Here is a 21,485-nt window from a genome sequence, read left to right as displayed (position 1 = left end):
GAAATCTCTAAAACAGTAGCCTATGTTGTTGGTGCCAACAGCAGAGGTTCAAAACAATGACATTGAGCACGAAACAAAAAAAATTCTGCAGAAAATGTAAAAATTTGTTCTCCTGTAGAAGAAGTGGACAAAAATCTGCCTTGCGATAGAAGGAAACTAAAGCGCTAAAAATAATAAGATTATCCAATTGCAGGTATTTTTGTATAGATTTTTTTTGCTCTTTTTCACCTTTGTAATTAAATCTGTCTTGATTGTCTCTCCCTCTTGACCGAGCTAACTTTCAACCAGCCAACATTTGGCTTTCATCTCAGAGAGCTCTGCTCTGTCATATTGTTGGAGGACTGCACGCAAGGTTGTCTGTGTTGGTTGAATACCCAAAATCCTTCACTCCGCCTGGGGCAAGATTGATGCAGACGGATGCCTGCATGCTACCACGAATGAGCCCTTAGGGTGCAGAGATGAAGCACTGCTCATGCTGACAGCCTTTGGCACAATCACCATCTAAAAAGGTTGACATTGAATGCAGCTTTACATTCATAATTTGTAATAATTAATTCAGAATTGATCAAGTGCCCCAGAGATGACATAGGAATATGTCTCAAAACTATTGGAGGCAGTTTCCCATTATGAGTCTTTAATAACAGCAATCTTGCAGAGAATTGGAGCTCTTGCAGCTCATGAAGGGAAATCGCTAAAGGACAACTTCAGGTCTGTAAATAAGGTCCACAAAGAGTAGCTGTAGAGTTGAATAAAGCCAAAATCCTGAAGAAAACATAATGAAACAAACTTAAATGCACATATATAGTCAAATTTGCCTAAAGAGTCTATTTTTACTGTTTGTACACACAAATACATGTAAATGTTCATTCAAGTATTGATGCACATACTGATATTATCTAAGAGAAAAAAGATTTAGATGCTTCTGATTTTGAGAGTCCATGAAATAATTCAAAATGGTGATGAAATGCACATGCTATTGGTGGAAATTTGACCCCACTTCTGAATATATGCAGGTAGAAAGCGACAGGTACCGCTGACTCACTGATTGGATGGGAAGTGAACTGAGCTGGGAGAGAAATGATCCCTCAAAGTGGTGCTGGAATGTACATTCATGTGCTGCCTGCTTATGTAAATTATGCACTGTCACTCATTGAAATTGCACTGAATGTGCATGAGGCAGAAAAAAAACTATTCTGCATAAGTATCCTCTTAACCTCTTCTTAAATAATCACTCGCCACTCTTTTCCTCTTGTTCTAGATTTACAACATGGATAGTGGGGTCTCTCTGACTTAATGTAGCGACCTGATGGTCTAAAACACCTTACACATAGCAGCTGGTTTTAAAGGAATACAGATAAAGTCAATCCATGTAAAATGAACACATTTGTTTCCATGAAACATATAGATACTTTTGGTGGCTGTCTGACATCACAAATATTCTCATCTCTATGCACAACACACACTTGAATGAGTCAGACACACACAGGTCAGGTTGCCCCTCCCCTTTTAGCTGAGTCACCAGTTACGTAGCCCACATGAGCTGTTTCATATCAGACACGTGATCGGACGTTGGCTCCTCCTTTTCAACAGCTAAGTGAATTTTTCTCTTGCTGTAGCTTACCCGTTATGGCAGATAGCCATATGGTGGAAATCTATGTGGGAATACTGATGCACTGGCGCCGTTTTATAGCTTTTGGCTGTCTTTCTATGTTGTTTTAACTCAGTTTACTTACTTTTACAATCCTATCTACAGTCTGTGTAATATACAGATAAGTGTGCTCTTATCATGTTACCTGAAGAGGAAGTACAAGAACAGGCAACCGGACTATTAATAACAGTCATTAGATGTGTCTCTTAATTGGATCACCTGTCACATCTGTTAAAGTGGTGATCAAAAAGAAGTAAAATTAGAATGATTAGGATATTTGTCTTGCAGCCCACACAACGTCTGGTTTGCTCTTTCAGTCTCCTTCTGAGCGCCCCCCTCTTGCTAGTCTGTACGTAAGTCACTCCTCCCCCTCCCCTGCCTGCTTTCTGTAGGCCTCATTAAGCAGCTGTATATCCTCATGATACCCAAAGCTCTCCTGTGTCTGCCGCCGGCTGTTCTGCCGGTGGGCTTCCACAGTGTCAGGTATAGTGATATTGATGGTCTCTGCCTCTGTGTTGCCACTGCTGGGGATGAGCAGAGAGTAGGACGCAGTCTCACCCAGGTCGCAGGAGACAAAGCGGTTTTCCCTTCGGGAGTAACGCAGCGATGGCGAACGGGCATGGGTGGAGGACTGGCTGATGTTAGAGATGATAGAGACACTGTCCATGGCCTCCTCATTGTCACAAATTTCCAGAACCTCAAGGTGGATCTTGACATTGGTGTCCCCCACCCCAGCTCCTATCCCCATCCCTACGCCGATCTCCATGCCCATTCCTACACAGCTGACATTCACATCTCCAGCCTGCCCTCCAGATGCTGCGTCATCTGCACTTGGTTCGTGGCCAACAGATTTGGAGCGGTACACTTCCACCTTTAAAGCAGAGACATTAATTACACAGGCTATTTATAAACAGTAAAATGTCACTGAAATCTAACTTCAGTTCAGTTTTTTCTATACTAGAATATGTGCTTGACTCAATAAAAACGCTTTCACCTTAATTACCGTTCAACTCTTGTCATGTTTTATACCGAAATACATTCAATACAATATAATACATTACATAGATTATGACTGATTATGTCCAGTAATGAGACTGTCCTCCACCCAAAAACAATCCCATGTTTGTTAATGCCGGCAATAAGAAGCTATAATAATTACATTAAAATAATACGCAACCTCTAGTGGTCAATAGGGCAGTACAATGTAAAACATCAAAATTGTGTCAATTGATGTGATGGTAGTGCAAAAGAAAAAATGTATTTGAATCTGAACCATGGTGTTTTGTTATTTATACATTTATTTAACACATGCAGCTTTATTTAACAGAGACATATACAAAATCTATAGATAAGCTGAAAACGGCTCTCCAATCAAGTATCGTGGAGTTTTTAGCAAAGTTGTTTGCAATAACTAAAAAGTTAAAACAGTGTACATATATTTATAGTTTATATGTACATATTCTATAAAAACGCATTTTTTAAAAACTACATGTGAATGAAAGTTTGTTGCTGAATCAACCAAAATGTGACATTTTAAAATTACGGTAAATTTTACATGAACTAATAGCATCTGAACCCAACCAGGAAATGACTAAGTGTACTGACATGTTGATGTGCCACCACAGCAACCAACAACATAGCATCTATCAGGCTGATGGTTAAATTGTAAAATGATTGTATTTTAGCCCTTTTCCTCAAACCAAAACCTTTTTTTTATTAATCATTTCTACCAATACTCTGAAAAAACAAAAAATTCAAAAGGAATGTTACTGAAAACAGCTCTTTATAGATAGAGTTACATTTTCTGATTCAAATAAATCTGTCTGAATAGAAAAATTATTTCAGTCTTTGTACAAAATAAATCAGCAGGGACAATATGAAAGAAAATTCCAGGATGCAAAGCAACTAAACTAAAACTAAAGAGATTGGTTGTTGAACCTGACCACAATTTTGCCCTAAACCTAACCAAGTAGTTTTAGGATCTAACTAGGAAATTGTGTGGGCTTAAACAAGTTATGTTGCCTGAACCTAACCAAACAGTGAGTCGCCAAGAGAATAAAACTGAAAGTGAGAAAAAAAAAAGCTTTCCTAAACTGATCTTTCATGTGAGTGTTGTTGTTTGAGGGTCCTGTAACTTTCATACTCCTCTTAAAAAAACAGCAGTTTTTAACAATCTAGGAGTCAGAATAGAATTTTTTCTTTTTTTGAACAAATTTTGTTTCAAATCTTGATCAGTGTCTTTGAAAGCACCCCTCCAATTTTCTGCTGATTTAAGTCTCAGTAAAAAAAAAAACGTAGCAAGCACATTTGGGAATTAGTGTGCAAGTGTGTGCCTGTGAATAGAGAAATAAGAAACACTTAGTTTGTAGAACCTTGCTTAGATTAAAGGGAATTAAGTGCATACATTTGCTAAATGTCAAACTTTTTTGATTGCCTGCTATTAACAGGAATTGTAGCCCATCTTGCTAAAAAGCTCTGAAAGAAGAGACTGGGGTCAGGGACATTACCTTCTTGGCATTGTTGGGGGAGATTTTGAGACCATCACTGCTGACTTCATAAGTGGAAAGAGAGAGTGTCTTGCCTGTGGGTGCTTGCAGAGATACTGTGCCCTGAAAGGCGCACAAAGGGATTGACAGACCACCTGATGATCGCTGTGAAGAAAGATGTGGACATGAAAAAAAGAAACAGTCAACATCAAGCACAACATCGACAGTAAAGAGTTCTTATCTTGTGGGAGTGATCATAAAGACTAAGAGCTTCACTCTGGTCTGCTCATTATTAGTGCTTGCATATTAGTCATGCACACAATAAGGGATCTGTGCACAGAAATTAGATATCCATGATTTAGGTTGCAAATTGACTTTCAAAGGACTTCACAGAACATGCAAGTGTGTTGGGGTGTGCATGGCCACTGAGACACTGCTGTTCAAGCTCACAGGTGATGATTATTTCTGACTAATCAGCAGTCTGCAGTGTCTGTACAGTGTACAGTATCAGCTTGGCTTGCTTAGAACCTCGGGTGAGGTAGTGCCAAAAAAATCAGTTACAGGTGTGTTGGATTAGGAAAAGAAGCAAAGCCAACCATAGCGTACCATGTAATGTTTCTAACTTGCAGTAGTCAGTAATCAGAGAGCTCTCAGTTTGGAGAATCATAGGGAGATATTCTGACAGAGAAGCTGAGCTAAAAGCTACTCAGAACGGGGCAACCAGAGGAGCATAAGTTTAATAATCTAAAAAAAAAAAAAAACTCAAAACCTTCATAGTAGCTTAAGCAAATGCTGTATTGTATTGTGAAATTTAGAGCACATCAATTGTAGCATCAGATGTCATGCAACACAAACGCTGTGTGGTTTTTAAAATGCAGCGAGACAGTAATTAACTGACGCAAAAATGATGCAGTGTGAAAATCCAAACTATAGTGTTTGCTTTACCTGCTACTAAATAAAGCAGTCTAAAAATATGTTAATTTAGCTCCCACGTCAGAATTCCCTGTTTCTCCAAACTGAGAATGCTCTGACTGCTGTCTACTGCAGTTAAGACCCTAACTTAAGACGACTTCATACTTTAATGTCAGACCCACACAGAACTTATGATCTCTCAGGAATCTAACTTGATGAATACACTTAAAGGTGCCTTCCTCAGCTACCTTAGCAGGTAGCTGTAGCCTTAGGCCACTACATAATGCTGCAATGCAGAGTGTAACTTCTGTGGTTAGTGCAGTTTTTATGTGTATACATACATCATGCTATTTTCCAAAAATTTGATACCTCATGTGGAACACATTCTGTGATGAATTAGATTTGCTAATAATGCTAGCATAAAATAATGTATGCTCCCTGCGGCTATTTTCTAATTCTAAAAGCTTTGCCAAAGACTCAGTTCAACACCTACAGATTCAACATATTTTCCATTTGCTGTTTTACAGTACTTTCAGTAAAAGTGACATTTTTTGGTTCCTCACATCGTCATAGAGCCAGAGTTACATATAGTTGTTTTCAGCTGTCATATGAGGCGGTGTTAAAAACCTTGCTGCCAACTGTTGCAAAAGCAAAAATACTAACAGAGGCATAGGTCAACTACACAGTCTAACCCACAGTCTTTGCATCTATCTGACACTGAAGCATACCATCAGCTTTACTAACTGCCGTAGCTTACTGGTACACATTATGGAACTGAGCCATCAAAAACAAAATTGTCTCTTCTGTGCTTTTCCTGCTATGACCTAGCTCAGCAGGTTGTTGTCAGTGACTACAATGCTCCATGACAACAACAAGGTCACTTTTGCCTCTCATTCCTGGTGTTTAAACATATTGGGCTTCGATTGTGATTATGATGTCAAGTGCAGGAAGATGAATGTGCTGACCAACCATTTCAACCCCATGAGGCTTACATATAAAAGCCCAATAACAGAACGCTGCTTCTGAAATGAGATATTACCCTCCAGGCATATAGAAGCTAGCAACAGGAGTTTTTTTTTTTTGCAGCAAAACACAAAAGCATGATTGATAAGCCATTTAACCGATCTCTGAATTTTTTATCATCTCATTTTATTTGTACAGTACAATTTCATTCTTTGATGCATCAATTCAGTTTCTTTCGGGTTTCTTTCTTTTTTTTTGATTGGATTCACATTTTCCTGTCACAATTTTAGTGCATTTTTGCTGACACTAAATCAACACAGAACACATGAATGTGAGCTTCTGTGAAGATAATGTGTTTCTGACATTGCAAGCAGTTGGAAGAGGACAGAAAAAGCAACCCTGCGATGAAACGGTGGTGAAAACATGGCAGGACTCATTAACAATCTGAATTATTTATCTAAATTAATTGTGATTATCTAATTGTGACAATGATGCACCACAGAAACAAAGAGGATGTCAATCTTTTGTCCTCCCTGACTGTCTGTTTGGTTGGCATTGTGTTTGCATCATTGTGAACAAAAGGAAGAAAAAGAAAAAGACTTCAATGTTGAGCTGAAAACTCTTCATCAAGTAGATCATATGATGCTCAAAACCCACCAATGTAGGAGGTACAATACTGTATAAAGCTAGCCTGGCTGACGCGTCCACAATCTCGATGAGATGGTGGTCTGGGAACTAGGTGTGCATTTTCTCGTATTTGAGGCGTGGTTTACGAATGCCTAGAGCCGTTTATTGGGCGCTACGAATGTCTATCAAATGGCGTCTGGTTCTTCCCATGCTGCTTTGCGCGCGATTCATAGCCAATTGTATCACTTATACCAGATGACGTATGTAGAGCGACAGAAATTCGACGAGGAAGAAGAAGACGCTTTACTGTGTATGAGAAGACGATGGCGTTTAACGATTATTGTCGTTTGTGCAAAGTGAATATGAGGGTAGAAGGCATATACGGTCACTCTGCAGACCTATTTTTATCCAAGAAACCACCGAGTCTATTCGAGAGGTTAGTGACCCTAGGGGTTACAGTCGCTCAGGAGCCGGGGCAGTCGAGCCGATGTTGCCAGCGTTGCTCCACAAGAATTGGCAGACTGGAGAAGGACATACCTGCATTCAGGCAATGGGAAGAGGAGTTCAAAAATACAGACCGAAACACAGACAGCAACATATCAAAAAGGCCTCGCGAGCCAACGCCATCGAAGACCCCGAGGGCTTTAAAAAAAACCTGCCCCAAACCACCGAGTCCATGTACCAGCTCCTCCAGGAAAACCACAACTCAGGTATTATACTTTTAATTGTCTGTTCAATTGTTCCAGGTTCTTGAATTGCATGCACTTAATTAAGTGATGTAACAGCCCATTGAAATCTCACCATAAGCAACCTAACAGCTCTTGTTTGAACTCTCTGCCAATAATTTGGTATTGGAATCGAATATAATGTGAACAAAGTTAACGGTTTATTATTTATTTAGTTGTCCCATACAATCTAAAACGGGGCGAGCATTTGACTTCCTCATGCCAGTTGTCATAACACTGGTAGAAAAGGATTCCAGAGCTTCACTGTCTTAATTGAGCATGTCAACAGACTACTATGAACTAGGCCTACTATCAGGTTTACATCTGTGTATGTGCAAATGAGACCTGGTTCATCATAAAACCTACTTTGTAATCTACCTACAGGCTACCTACTGGCTGCGACTTATCTTAACTAAGCTCTGAGCATATCATTTTGTAACAGATATCCACTTGTTTGATCAGTGACTATCAAACTATCACAAATCTCTCTAAGATGTGAAATTAAACTTAGTCTGATGGCAACCATTTCAAAACAGACAAAAGGACTTTAATGCTGAAACTATTGTGTATAACTGCTGAAACTAAGTGTATAATTTCTTTCAGGTTACCATCACATATCCATCACAAACACTGTCCAGGGTGTGCAATCCTGAGGAAGATCCCATCATCAAATTCATCATTCTAAAGAGATGGAAAGAGGCTGCCAGTCATACCCTGAAACATAAACAACTGAAAGAGGAACTCAAAGCTGCAATAATTCAATTAATACGTGAGGAATGTGAGGCACTCTGCTCTCGGAAGAATGACTTCATTTTATGGAGGTCTACAGCAGCAGACCTTAAGTCATTCTCTTTCTGCAGTTTAAGAGATGACCTCCATCGGCTTGCTCCCTTTCTGTTATCCATTTTCAATTGCATCACCAATGACAACAACTTCACAGCATGTGCTGCTGCAGCTATAGCAATAAGAGGCAGACAGCCCCGCCTTGCTGCAATGTCATACTACATAAACACCATTCTCCAGTACGGCGGAGCCAAGAAATCAGTTTTCAACCGATTGAGCCAGTTATCTATCACCACATCACACGCCAGAGCCATAAGGAAACAACACGAGATGGCACTTGACTGTAGTGTTGACTTCCAAAGGTTAAAAAGAGCTACAGTTACAGACACAGAAGAGGAACTCTTAGAAGCATTCCGAAGCATGGAGGACCTCCATCTGTCAGGTGAGGAAGAAATACAATCCAAATAAAACAGTTACAGTTATTGTTTGTTTGGTTAAGTTCATGTCGTGATCTAATGTTCTTCTTTTTCAAATTATGTATTTTACAGATGAAAGCAGCGAACCTTCCCCCAGACAAGAAGACAGCCGAGTGCCCACCTGCCCATCATCATATTCAATAATCATGGACAATCTGGATTTCTTCATACACAGACACAACCAGTCAATAGATAAGAGCAACAAAAGTATACACTGGATACACCACATTGCCGTCAAAGACCGCATACCCACCCACCACATCTCCAATGTCAAACCCATAACAGACATTCAACACTACAATCTTGCCTCATCACTGCCTCAGCGGAGCACCCAGGCTTCAATAAGGCGAGATTTCATTGTTCTTGGCACCAGAATGCTGAGCAAGCACATGGCCGCATTTGAGAGCTTGGCAGACATTGTGGTGCATCACATACCTCACCTATATTCAACTGAAATGTCAACGCGTTCAACCGATGTAAGTTGTCACAAGGACATCCAAATGTGCCAGTATTTTCTAAGATTGTTTAGAATTTGCACACATATCTATTTGACATTTTTCTCTTTCTTAAGTTCCCCTTAGGCCTCTATTTTAAGGATGAGACTCAAAGAAGTGACTTGGTGGAAGTACTCAGACACATACAAGAAGTGTAAGTATTAAACATGATAACTATCAAATCTGCTGTGAACAAGCCTATAACAATCATATACCAATTCTGTTACTCCGTCACACTTCTATTTGCATTCAAGTATGCTATTGGGTCCCTTATTGCTTAGGTATATGCCCAAAGACCCTGATGGGGCACAACACTTGTTTATTGGAGGGGACCGTCTCACAGAGGCTAACTGCCGCAATGCTCAGTGGGGATTTTCAGACGGAGACACTGAGGAGGAAAGAATGGAGGGGATGTATTTCAAATTCGAGGACTGGCATGCCATTCGAGTTCTCTTTGAAGTGAGAAACTATTTAAAAAACAATAAAAAATGCTCGCACTATTTGGTTATTTCCAAAATTTTTATGTATGGATTTTATATAAGTACACTTGTTTGATGTGTTTGTATGTTTACATTGATTTTTTTTTTTTTTTAATTCTGGAATTTCCCCTTGGGGATTAATAAAGTATCAATCTACCTATCTATCTACATTGTAGATTCATCACAAGATTTTCTTCAAGGACTCTGCCAAGGACCATGGCACACTATTTGCGAACATGACCAAGTTGAGGTAGGACAACATACTTTTTATTTTTTTATAGTAATCACTTACATATACATTAACATTGTATTTGTGACTGAGGTTGTGAACGCTATTCAGCACCTCAAGCACTTTGATTGCAAAGCCATTGAACTCTGTATTGTGTTTCTTGAGTTAACGGTCTATAATGCTTTCCAATTTCAGATGACTCTAAATGCAAACATGTCTGGATAATGTTCTTTGTTGTGGGATGGGAAACGCAGTCCTGACATCATGAACTCAGTCAGCTGTGCTATTCCCGGGGAGGTGGTATGAATTTATCTATGAACCATAACTGTATGAATGGGGAATGTGATGTTTGATTGGTTACTCACATTATAACATATAATAACATAATAGAGTGAATGAATGAGTGAATGTCTCCCTTCACTTAAGCGATGTGAAGCTGCTCCTGAAAGACTAACTTGTGGAAGTGAGTGAGTGAGTGAGTGAGTGAGTGAGTGAGTGAGTGAGTGAGTGAGTGAGTGAGTGAGTGTCTCCCTTCACTTATAAGGGATGTGAAGCAGCTCTTGAGAGACTGATTGCTTGGTGACAACACAAAGATGTGCGTGGCCTACACTACATTGAAATACTTTCTCACCCCAGGTGCAGCAATGCCAAGAGTGGACCCCGTGCTGCGTTTAATGCTTACAGGGACTTTGTGATCAAGGACACAACTGCTCTATTCATAGCAGCCACGATTGAGCATCTTGGTTTTCATCATGTCACAGGTAAACCATTAATTAACACCGACACATGTTGGTGTCACAAGAAATTAACTTGATGATCATGTCATGCACATTTTTACCTGTGGTGTAAAATAAACTGTTAACTCGCACATTGGTGTTGGTACCGTCATGATGACTGATTGAATTTTGAGGCTAGCAAATAAATGTCTGCATGTGTTGGAATACTCCCTCTATTACTTAGTCCATGTTTTGTTTGTGCTGTTACAGATCGCCCTGAGTCCCTCATACCGGATAACATTAAAGAGGCCTCTCCAGAAGAAAAAAGGACATGGTTCAACACATTCACTGCCCCAATCGTGGACAACTATGTTCTTCTTCCTGACATGACCGAGGCTGCAGATGCTGCAAGCAAACCATCAGCCACACCAATTCAGCAGAACAAGTTCCCTTGTCGTATGGAGGGTTGTTCAAGAACATACACCTACTTCAAAAGCAGACAAACCCACGAAATGAAGACACACAACCTGGTTATGCCTACAGACTCCAACCCAATCATCCCCACACACTGTGACCACAAGTATGAACACACCTGTGCCAGACTGGGTTTGAGCTTTATTCTTTTGGACATGTTAGATGCAGTAAAGGAAGGAGATGGTGAAAGGCTGATGCGTCTCTACACAGTAGCCCTGTTGTTCTACAAAGCTTATGGACACACTAGTTACGCATACAGTACTTTTCTGCTTACTGTACAAATGAATGCCACGTTGTCTCCACAAGTTGCTCACAGTCTCAAGTGGAACCGATTCTGGAACACAAGGGGAGGCAAGGGTCGAAACATTCCACTTGATTTACATCTGGAGCACTTAAATGGATTCCTGAAATCTTTCCTAAAGGGCCTGGGGCCCAACCTGAATGAGACTTCCGCAGCCAGAATAAGCAGGTCCATAGGAGTCATGAAACAAATGATGACACGCACTGATATGGAGCTGGGCATATCTGGGCAAACTGGTGCTCACCATGTGAACATGACAAAAGACATCCTCACCTTGGTAGACACTCTGCAAGAGGCAGAGGTTTTTAAACAACAACCTGGTCGAGTGTATGCTGCCTTTCCAGGCTTCCAAAAAAATCTTTTGGGAAAGCTAAATCATAAAGCACTGTGGAACTGGATGATGCTGAAACTCAATGAATGGCGCAGTGTCCCTTTGTAAACCTTGAGAAAATGCCTACATTGTGTTAATTGTACAGTATGTTTATTTGAACAAATTTGTTTTTACAATATCATTTTCACATTTTCTATTGCTCGTTGGTGTTATTAAAAATACATGTTTTCAAGCCTTGTTGTAACTTTGGTTCTTCAGGAATTTTGACACAGAGGACAATACTGCATATGAAGTTTAAGTAGAAATATTTATTCAGAATCAAACAGATTTACAACTGTAGTTATTTACAGGGGCTCAGTAATTAATCCGAGATTTGAAGCACAGATAAGCCTGACTCAATGCTGCTTAATGACTTTTGAAAATCCTCATCCTCAACATCAAAGTACCCAGTGAAGTCAATATCTGGTGGCAAATATGGTTCTTCAGCAGTGTCTGGGAACTCACATAAATCAAAGTCTTCAAATACTTTGTGAATAATTCTTAGGATTTCCTGACCATGTTTTATTGCGAATACAGGTAGATTCTGCATGACATAAGTGATGTCAAATATTTCAAAAACATTTTCAACAACTGACTCAATTAGTACATTGCTGAAACCGGTGCAGAATGAGGCATTTGTGTACAGGTGTTCATCCGGTGGAATTAGACTGTCCCTATACTTCTCCAAAAGCTCTCTGACCAATCCCTGATCATCTAAGGAGACTTTTCTGCATTTGACAGGTGATGTAATCTGTTTGGGCATTTCATAATTGGGGGTTGCTACAGAGCAACTGTCAGAGCTACACTTGCATAATGAATGACAATAGGTGCAGCAAGAATGTCCAGGCTCAACACTGGACACATCTTTCTCAAAATGTGAGTATAAGGCTTTCCTAAAGCAGCCATTTAAACTTTCTTGTAGAACCCCCTTTACTGCCTTGTCAGTGTTGGCAAGCTGTTTGTTTGCATAGAGAACAGCATGAGCAGGAGAGCCATCTCTGCCTGCTCTTCCAACCTGCTGGAGAGTGGCCTCTGGGTCCTCTGGTAACCCATACAGGATCACATGGGAGACCTTGGGAAAATTTAGGCCAACCCCTAGTGCTGTAGTTGCCACGGTCACTCTGCAGCTGCCTTCTCCATTAAACGAAGCCAGTACCCTGCTCTTGTTCACAGGTAGAGTCTGGCTGTGAAACATTCCAATTAATAGGTTTCTACCTATTTTCTGTTGACCTACCCAGGCACTCTCCCCAAGTTCAGCCTTGAGGTGGCAGAATAGGCGTGTTACCGTGTTTATTGTCCGGCAGTATATGATGGTAGGTAACATCTCCAGTCCTTTCTCTCTCAAGTCCTTTACCAGCCAGTCAAAACAGTCCAGAGAATCTGTTGCGAGTCGTCTTACCCCAAGTCTAATGTTGGGTCGATTTGGGCTAACGGTGATGTTGGTTGCGTTATGGAAATGTAGCTGTCTCCTGACGATGTCCCTGGAGTGCAGATCCGCAGATGCAGTCAATGCCAATACCGGAGTTCCTAAATAAGGATGAAATATATCAACTAAGAAACCTGGAAGTCATTCACATTACATTCATACCACTGCATATGTCTTTTACACTGAAGGCTGAATTTGTAACAGTTACATTCATACCACTGTATATGTATTTTACACTGAAGGCTGAATTTGTAACAGTAGTTTGAAAGAAACAATGTCTATGTGTCAACAAGGATTAACTAATTATATTGCAATGTGTAATGTTATAATGACAGTGTTTACACTGAGGCTAATACCCTTGTTCAGACAGTGAATTAAGAGCACTGGCAAAGTGCTATTATTATTGTTATTATTATTGTCAACCTACCTGGTTTTGCAATTGCTCGAAGTTCCCCCAACCTCGAAAAGCTTTCCCTAAAGGCCTTCTGTCCTTTCTCAGCCTTCCCCCTGTTAGGGAAAAGCAAAGCACAAGTGTTAAGTACAGCGTAGAGATGCTGAAATTGTCACTTGCATTGGAAATTTAGCCAGGCTATTGGAAATTGTTTGTGCATGTACTACATAAGTTTAATTACAATTTCATGACTCATCAACTTTTATGGTGTACACACAGCTGAAAGCTATAGGCTACTACTAAGTGGTAGCTGTGGATTGATACTGAAAAGTAACGCAACTTAGTGACACAGTGACAACCACAGTAGGTAACGGCATAATGTCAATGTAATATTCATAAATACCACTTACCATTTATATGTTAAATGGACTTCGTCGACGACGATGCCTAGAAGGTTGGTCTTGTACAACTCCGTGGCTAGCATGTCTTGCCACTTTCCGCTCATCCAGGCCTCGGGACTGCCGAATAGAAGTTGGTAGCGGCAGTTCTTAATCGCCTTTTCATTCTCGGGACCCAGCTGAGCCGCACATATTCCGAGATTGACCGCTTCCTGTACCTGGTCCTCCATTAGGGCTATTAATGGCGAAACCACCACAACGACTGGGGTCTCGCTAAGCCCCATAGCCTTAGCCACCAACGGGGCTAGCTGGTAGATGAGGCTTTTGCCAAAGCCTGTTGGTAGCAGAGCAAACACATCCTTCTTGGCAATGAAATCTTTCAACGCCAAACGTTGCTCTTTTTTAAAAGTAAACTTGCGTTCTAAGCTACTTAAAACACTTTCTAAGGCTGCATCGAACTGTAACGTTGTGCCCACTGCCGCTGCCATGTTGGATTCTTGTACTCTACAAGCTTCGGTGTCGCGCATACACGTCGTCATCGTCTTGCTGCGCCCCCCCCCCGTTCTGTGATTGGTTCCCACACTTAAGCAAAAATAAGGGCGGTGGTTTCCAGGCTGACTTTGCAGTGAGAATGAAATCGAGCGCAAAGCAGCATGGGAATTCCCAGGCTAGTATAAAGCTGCAATTTTGTAAATTTTTTTTAATATAAACATACAAGTTGTGAATATAAAGATTGATGGGGTGAATTGCTTTCCCGTTAAAGCCAAATGTGGCTCCTGACAGAAAAATGTATTTAGAATTAATCTGTATGACCGTGTTGCTTCTATGATTTTTCCTTTTTGGTCAATGTGAATTTTTCTTTTTTTGTATGACACGTCTTTACAACGTTAAATGGCAAACACAGAGATATAAAATTTGCAGATGGCAAATTCTAATGATTTTGGTGATGATCCTGACTTTAAATCTCATATCGCTGTTAGCATTGAATGCCTCAACAGTTACTGAATTGATTGTCAGAGGTCTATCCCAGCTCTCATTGGGCGAGAACATGCACTCCACACAGAAAGACCCCAGCTGGGATTCGAAACAGGAACCCTCTTGCTGCGAGGCACAGCACCGTGCAGCCCCATATCGATCATATCTACTATGAATATGCACCAGTACTATAAAGTATTTGCTGTTACTGTCAACCAACACATGTTCACAGAAATTCCTAGAATTATAAGGGACTATATATATCTATATATATCTATATATATATAGATATATATAAATGAAATACAGTCTCACTGGCATTTTGTGATGATGTGAGTGATTATTGGCTTTAAAAATACAGTGTGTAATAAAAACAAAAACTGTATGAAAAGGAATTTGATTACATTATTAAAAACTATGTTTCTTTTACTATCTTTCTACACCATAGAACGGCCACTGTCAAAGGCACGTAGCAAAAGATTAATGTTTGGAGGGCAACAATAAGGAATTATGTGGAGGAATTTGTCCTGGTGAATGTTGTCTGAGGGTACACATTTGAGAAATGAAAGATAATACATATTATGCAATGTAAGAACAGGCAATGGTGCATAAATTGATCTCATCAAAGCAGAAACATGACAAGTCAAAGCAAATTCAGGGTAGCCAGAAGCAGAAAACAAAAATAAATGCTGGTATATCTTTTTTAAGATAGATATTGCCGACGAAAAACACAAGTCTACAGAGTGACACCAAAGTTGCTTGGTTTCTCTAGGTGGGCATTATTTCAGATGGTTTTATTTCCAAAAGTAATTGTTACACATCTATTGTAACAGTCAAAAAAGTCCCTGTTTGGAACAAGGATTGGCTGGTGTAGTATGAAACATATGAAAGTCAACTGTGGGCACTGAGTCTGAGTCTTATACAATACTTTCAAAAGTTATCTTTGTTAATCTTCACTTTTGTTTATAATCACCATTTGCTTATCTTTTCAGGTACTGTTTGGTTAAGTTAAGGTATTAAAACCTATATTGTTCATTTTAGGCGATTGCATGCACTGCCGAGTCAATTCACAGTTTGAGTTTAACTTAGCCATTTGATTGGAATCAAATCAATTTATAGTCCAAAGCATGTCCAACGCTGCGATGCAATGTGGCCCCAGCTTTGAATTTGTGGATTTAGATCAGATTATATACCTTTTTTTAAATTCCAGAAAATAATTTGTTTTCCTTTTGTGTCATGTTATCATACTGACTGAAAACAACTTCTGTAGCTTAAAGAAATATCATAACATGCTTAAAATCTACATTTTCCAAACATGCACTCAATACAAATTCCCCTTTTCTGGCTTCCTTGGGTGAAAAATCCCACTGACAAAAGACTCAAAACATTGTGCCTACTTGAACGTGTACGAGTACAATGAATGAGTGCAAGAAGTCTATGTCTTATGTCTAAAAAGCTTCTCAAGAGTAAATTTACTCGAGTTGTGTTATTTCCACATCTAATCAAAATGAAGCAATAGTTTCTTCCATTCTGTTCATTCAAGTCTTATTGCTATGAACAATTTACTTTGCAGCTTTAGAATAATTATTCTAAGAGTAAACAGGTTTCAGTATCTTACATGTGAATGCACATTATACTCCATTTCCCCTCGGGGAAAGGGCATGTAAGTGCACCCCCAGCTCTGTGCTTGCTAACAGAGTATAAAGTCACAGAGAGGCTAAATATGTTATTAGGCTCTAATTCCACCTCTCCCTGTGGATGTGGAAGGCCAGAGGGCCTGACAGTAAGAAGAAAAGATGCTGGGTAATGACATCTAGTCTGTTAACGAGGAACAAAACACAGCCAGGAAAACATAAAACACAAAGTATTTCAGCTTGGCTTTCATCTTTTGTTTGGCTTTGTGTATATATACAGTGATAGTTGGCTGGGTGTGTTTGTGAGCAAATCTTTTTATTTATATATTATTGAGGATTGGGATTTTGCTGGATTCCCGGAGCTTAATTTTGTTGTCTTTGCTGTTTGGCCATTTTTTCATGTTTGTTTGTAATTGTGTTGCATTAACGCATGGACATACTGTACTTTTACTTCTGCATCTAAAGACTCCAATCAATGAATAAGCCCCAAAGAGACATAACACACAGACTACTAAGAAACTAAGAAGTAGGACAGACACACATACACACATGCCAGCCGTAAGCATTTCAAATGTATACATGATGCAAAGTGAGTGCCAAAGCCAAAGCCATGCTCTGTGGATTTTCCATCCTCTGGTGATTTTCATACTAAAACATTTTAAACTTACAAATGGAGCAAGGAAAGAAAATAAGAGAGAGAGAGAGAGAGAGAGAGAGAGAGAAACAAAAATTGTATTCACACTTTTTTTTGTTTTTTATGTGAACATATATGTTTACACATCAGTTCAAATTTTGTGAGGCCAAAATAAGCTCATGGTGTTATTTTTTTGGAAAAGCTACAAGTCGATTTCAAAGGTTACGCCTGTGGCTGCCCTGCCATTTCAGTAGCAGAGTGAGGCTGATCTCTCATCTGTGTCTGTTACCTCCAATGCCAGGATGCATTAATCACGAGAATTCTTTTTTCTGTTTTTTGTTTAACAATTCAGTTTGGTCTTGCAGAACACTAAGAGAATTAAGCATCTGCTATTATGAGAGCTAAGGACGTGAATGACAGAAAGAGAAATGGAATTAAAAATGAATTTGTGGACAGAGCCTGGGTCTGTGCCTGAGCCAAAAAAACGTTTTCATAATGAATGGCAGACGTGCACAAAAGCATTCACAAACACATGTAAGAGAGCTGACTTTACTTTCACATGTTCAGTCTTATTAATACTGAATTTGAATCTATAAATACTACACTTCTTGATTCTACCTCAAAAAAACTCACCAGGCTAAAATTAATTAATAGAGCTGAACCTGATGTGGTGATCTGAATTAAGAGTCTTGGAGCAGTCATGAATGCATTTTTGGCTTTGAAAGAGAGGTGTGCATCTGATAGTATTTTGATCAATTGCTCTGCTAGTCAGAATCCAGATAAAGATGTGCGGGGAAAACAGAAGTGGGGCGAAAGAGGCTGTGAGAGGAGATTTCAACCTTTTTTATCGAAATTATATGTGCAACTTTCAGTCAGCCAGCTAGATAATAGAGAGGAATATTCCCAGATCTGTAAAAAGCCCAAATAGATGGAACAGACCAACGAACTGAAAGTCAGACAGACATTCATTTCAAACACTAAAAGAGTGGCTATGTACAAATTGGACGTCTGAATAAGGCAGCATTTAATGTTCTTTTGGCAATATGTAAGGGAGAGGCAGATTGAAAATGTATCCATTTTATAGTCCAGAGACACCAAATACTCCTAAATGATTAACTCACAGTTGGAAAATAATATAGCAGTTGTTTGATTACTTTATGAGAGCAATAGAGTCAGTAATAGTCTGCAAAAATCCATGATTGCCAACCATAAACCCCTCAATGGCAGATACAAATGACTCAATTTAATGGATCAGACTAATAAACAAGCTACTCTGGACAGTGCTGTACCTGTCTGGGTGTTCTCTCTGATTTACTCCTGCACCACTCCCAGTCTGTCAGCTCGATTTTCCGACACTCCTCGTGAGACAGCCTCCTCTCCGGCCCTTCAAACACTGACGATGTGTCAATGAGACTGTGATCCTGCTCCCGGTGATGAGAGGGCATCGAAGGGACACAACGGAATTCCTCATCATCCTCATGGTTCTCGTGGGGAAGTGGAGGACAATCAGCCAGCACCTCTCCTCCACCGGCCACCGCCTCCAGAAGGAGGCCGGCATGAGAGGAGCTGTCCACTGGGCGTGAGGTGCTGAAATCAAAATTGGGACCCAGCGTGGAGAGCCCACCATGTTCCAGTGCATCAAGGCGAGTATTTGGGAAGTCACGGTTAAAAAGGCTGTGATAAGTGAGCTTCTCTACAGGAGGGCTGCTCTGAGGCTTGGATGCATGTGACAACTTGTACACCCCATAGCCTTGTTGGAAGGAAAGGTTGAACTCAAATCTTCTTTTCATCACTGTGAAGAAGGCAAATGAGACTAATATAATTACACCCTCAGACGGCAAAAGAAAACAAAGCTTTTTAACTTTTTTTTCTTTTTCACACATTAGGAAATAAGTTCAAGGTTTTATTGTGTAAAATCACACTTGGTACATCATTAGCAAAATGTATCATCATCTACCTGAGGGTTCCTGTGTTGGATCCCGTTTGCAGTTAATGAAGCAGCCACATGGCATGTGGATCCAGCGCTCTGACAGCACGAACAGCGGAGTGACCGCAGGTGCAAGCAGAGTGAGAAAGAAGCTCAGAGTCTCCAGAGAGGCGCTGCGTGCATTTGATGCGTGTCGTACGAGTACCAAAGTCTGAGAGTAAAATGGAAGAGGAAATTAATTCACAGAGGAATGAGTGATTCAAAATGTATGAGGAAGGAGACACATGAATGGGAAGAAATTTCACAGATGCTTTTCCCACACTAAGATTTTTTAGCTTTTCTTTTTCAAATCTATTGACTTAGTTTGAACCAAAACACTATGAATAGAAGCATTAGATGCATTATTATACTGTACTAGAGTACATTGTCTCAGAAAAGTAATGTTCCTCTGAAAACAGTGTTTGTGACCAAGCAACAGGTTCTGCTTGATAGGTAGATAGATATATAGATAGATTTAGATAGAATTTTTTTATTTAGCATAGTTTTTTGTCTATTCAAACATACAAGTTATTTCACAATGTAACCCAATGAATCCTGTCCTGAGGTGTTTCATAAAACCTGCAAACTTCTGTTGTCTAGTTATGTTGGAAATGTAAACTCAATTAGGCTTTATCATTAAATTAATAAATTTATAATATCATTTTTAAACTCACAGAGTTTAAAGCAATTAATTTCCAATGTATATCACTACTAAATAATATTTAAAACATGAAGATGGTAGATGCTTTTTTTTTTTTTAAGAAACGCACGCCTGTAACGTCATAGGCCCATTGAATGGTTTTACGTGGTATTCTTTAATTACATTTATTTAATTTTTCTTCTTGGCTTTGGTGACCTGGTAACACTGCTTACCATCATTGGCATCCATAATATAACTCGGACAACCGCTAGAATCATGGAGAAGCGCTTTTGTGCAAACACCACTGGTGTATCCCCGACAGCCGCTGCCCTCTGCCCTCCGACAGACACTGGGGACGGTTTCCTCTCTTCTTTCTCCCTGACCTCTGTCCCGCATGAACTTGGGCTCAGCTCGTTGTACGCCCCGAAACTTTGGTCCAGGCTGTTCCGGGAAAAGGACTGGAGATCACAGAGAGGAGCGGAGCCATCCAGTCCCCTCGTCATATCCAAATAGCTCGGGTATAGTAAAGTCCTCTGGGGCTCTCTGGAGCACAGCAGCTGATACGTGAGGGGGATAAAGAAACATAACAAGCCGCAAAAGCACAAGACATACAAAGAAAAGAGCAGCAGGATGTAAAAACTGTCGCTCTCTGGGAAACATCCGAGAGAGGCAGGCTTAAAGCTGCCCCATCCGCACAAAGGTAACACACTGACGGTCAGGCTGACAGCCCACACACCGGCAACAGCCCACATCACTGTCAAGGGTCGGCGGACAGATTGAAGCACTCCAAACCTCTTGGTGACATAAAAAGTGTACGCTGCTATGAGGCAAGCCTTCATGTTGCTGGAAACACCCTGGAACACGTAGAGAAGTCCGGATAAAGTGCACAGGCTGCCCGACCCCTCACCTCCCCGCGTCTCCCACTGAAGGAGCATGAATAAGGATAGGGGGACCACGCTGAGCAGGTCATCCACAGACATGGAAGCCACAATGACACACAGGAAGGTTTTCCTCCTCATCCGGAGGAGAGACAGCAGCGAATACACACCTCCGACTAAAGTAGCAGCGGCGATGGTTACGCACAAACCGAAAAGCAGAAGGCGAATTTGCCTCTCCATCCCGGAGGGGTCTTTTGTGTCATAGCTGGCTGTGGAAAGGTAGCTCTGGTTTGGCGCCGGAGAGCTGTGGTGCGTCGTGGACATCTTCAGGAAATCAAACTCCTCGCCTCTTTTGGCACTTTTAATTGGTCAAATCAGATTCATTTGCTTGTAAAGTTTACCGAGCTGCAAATTTTTGAGAATGGCACAACAAACGGCGCGCGTTTTCCTCTTTTATTAAAAAATAAAATACTGTGACCACGACGAGGGAGAGGCTTCAGAGCACACCATCCATCAGTGATCCTTCTGGGGACGCACGCGGAACCAGAGCTCTCCGGTCCCCTGGATGCGGACCTTGCTGGTAACGTGTTGGCAGGCACTTGTGCTCCCCGCTCAAACAGCGTACCCAGAGAATCTCTTGTTTCTAGCAGCTGATGTACGCGCTGTCGTCATCACCATTTCCTTTGACGGCAGTCATTTTGGGGCTGAGCCAAACCTACTACTAACAGGTCTGTGTGAAGCTGGCCCAATGCATCAGGCTAGGTTTTCATTTGGGTAATGTATCAGCACTTTTTCCTGGTAATGCCACCACTAACAACCTTTCCCCCAATGCCTCCCTCGTTGAGTGGCATTTAGCCTCA

At 40.6% G+C, this 21,485-nt stretch overlaps 2 protein-coding genes across 4 annotated transcripts; one reads left to right on the top strand and one right to left on the bottom strand.

Annotated features, from left to right (window-relative positions):
- Positions 1-502: 502 nt before the first annotated feature.
- On the bottom strand, positions 503-21,228 carry LOC142388816 (putative G-protein coupled receptor 149). The gene is made up of 5 exons (XM_075474377.1): positions 19,981-21,228; positions 19,099-19,279; positions 18,431-18,933; positions 4,156-4,299; positions 503-2,519 (listed from the first exon to the last, which is right to left on the bottom strand). The coding sequence occupies exons 1-5, from the start codon at positions 20,947-20,949 to the stop codon at positions 2,007-2,009; spliced, it is 2,310 nt and encodes a 769-aa protein (XP_075330492.1). The 5' UTR covers positions 20,950-21,228; the 3' UTR covers positions 503-2,006.
- Positions 6,741-11,844, top strand: LOC142388814 (uncharacterized). Of its 3 annotated transcripts, none has more exons than XM_075474375.1 (9): positions 6,741-7,346; positions 7,965-8,586; positions 8,693-9,096; positions 9,192-9,268; positions 9,396-9,573; positions 9,770-9,843; positions 10,018-10,119; positions 10,459-10,583; positions 10,809-11,844. In XM_075474375.1, the coding sequence occupies exons 1-7, from the start codon at positions 6,960-6,962 to the stop codon at positions 10,019-10,021; spliced, it is 1,746 nt and encodes a 581-aa protein (XP_075330490.1). In that variant the 5' UTR covers positions 6,741-6,959; the 3' UTR covers positions 10,022-10,119; positions 10,459-10,583; positions 10,809-11,844. The 3 variants fall into 3 exon arrangements, with proteins under 3 accessions (XP_075330490.1, XP_075330491.1, XP_075330489.1); XM_075474376.1 differs by having other exon boundaries at positions 10,018-10,122; XM_075474374.1 differs by having other exon boundaries at positions 10,018-10,583.
- Positions 21,229-21,485: the final 257 nt, after the last annotated feature.

The sequence above is a fragment of the Odontesthes bonariensis genome, chromosome 9 (genome assembly GCF_027942865.1).
Source record: "Odontesthes bonariensis isolate fOdoBon6 chromosome 9, fOdoBon6.hap1, whole genome shotgun sequence".
Taxonomy (NCBI): Eukaryota; Metazoa; Chordata; class Actinopteri; order Atheriniformes; family Atherinopsidae; genus Odontesthes; species Odontesthes bonariensis.
This window is presented reverse-complemented; position numbering and strand designations above follow the sequence as displayed.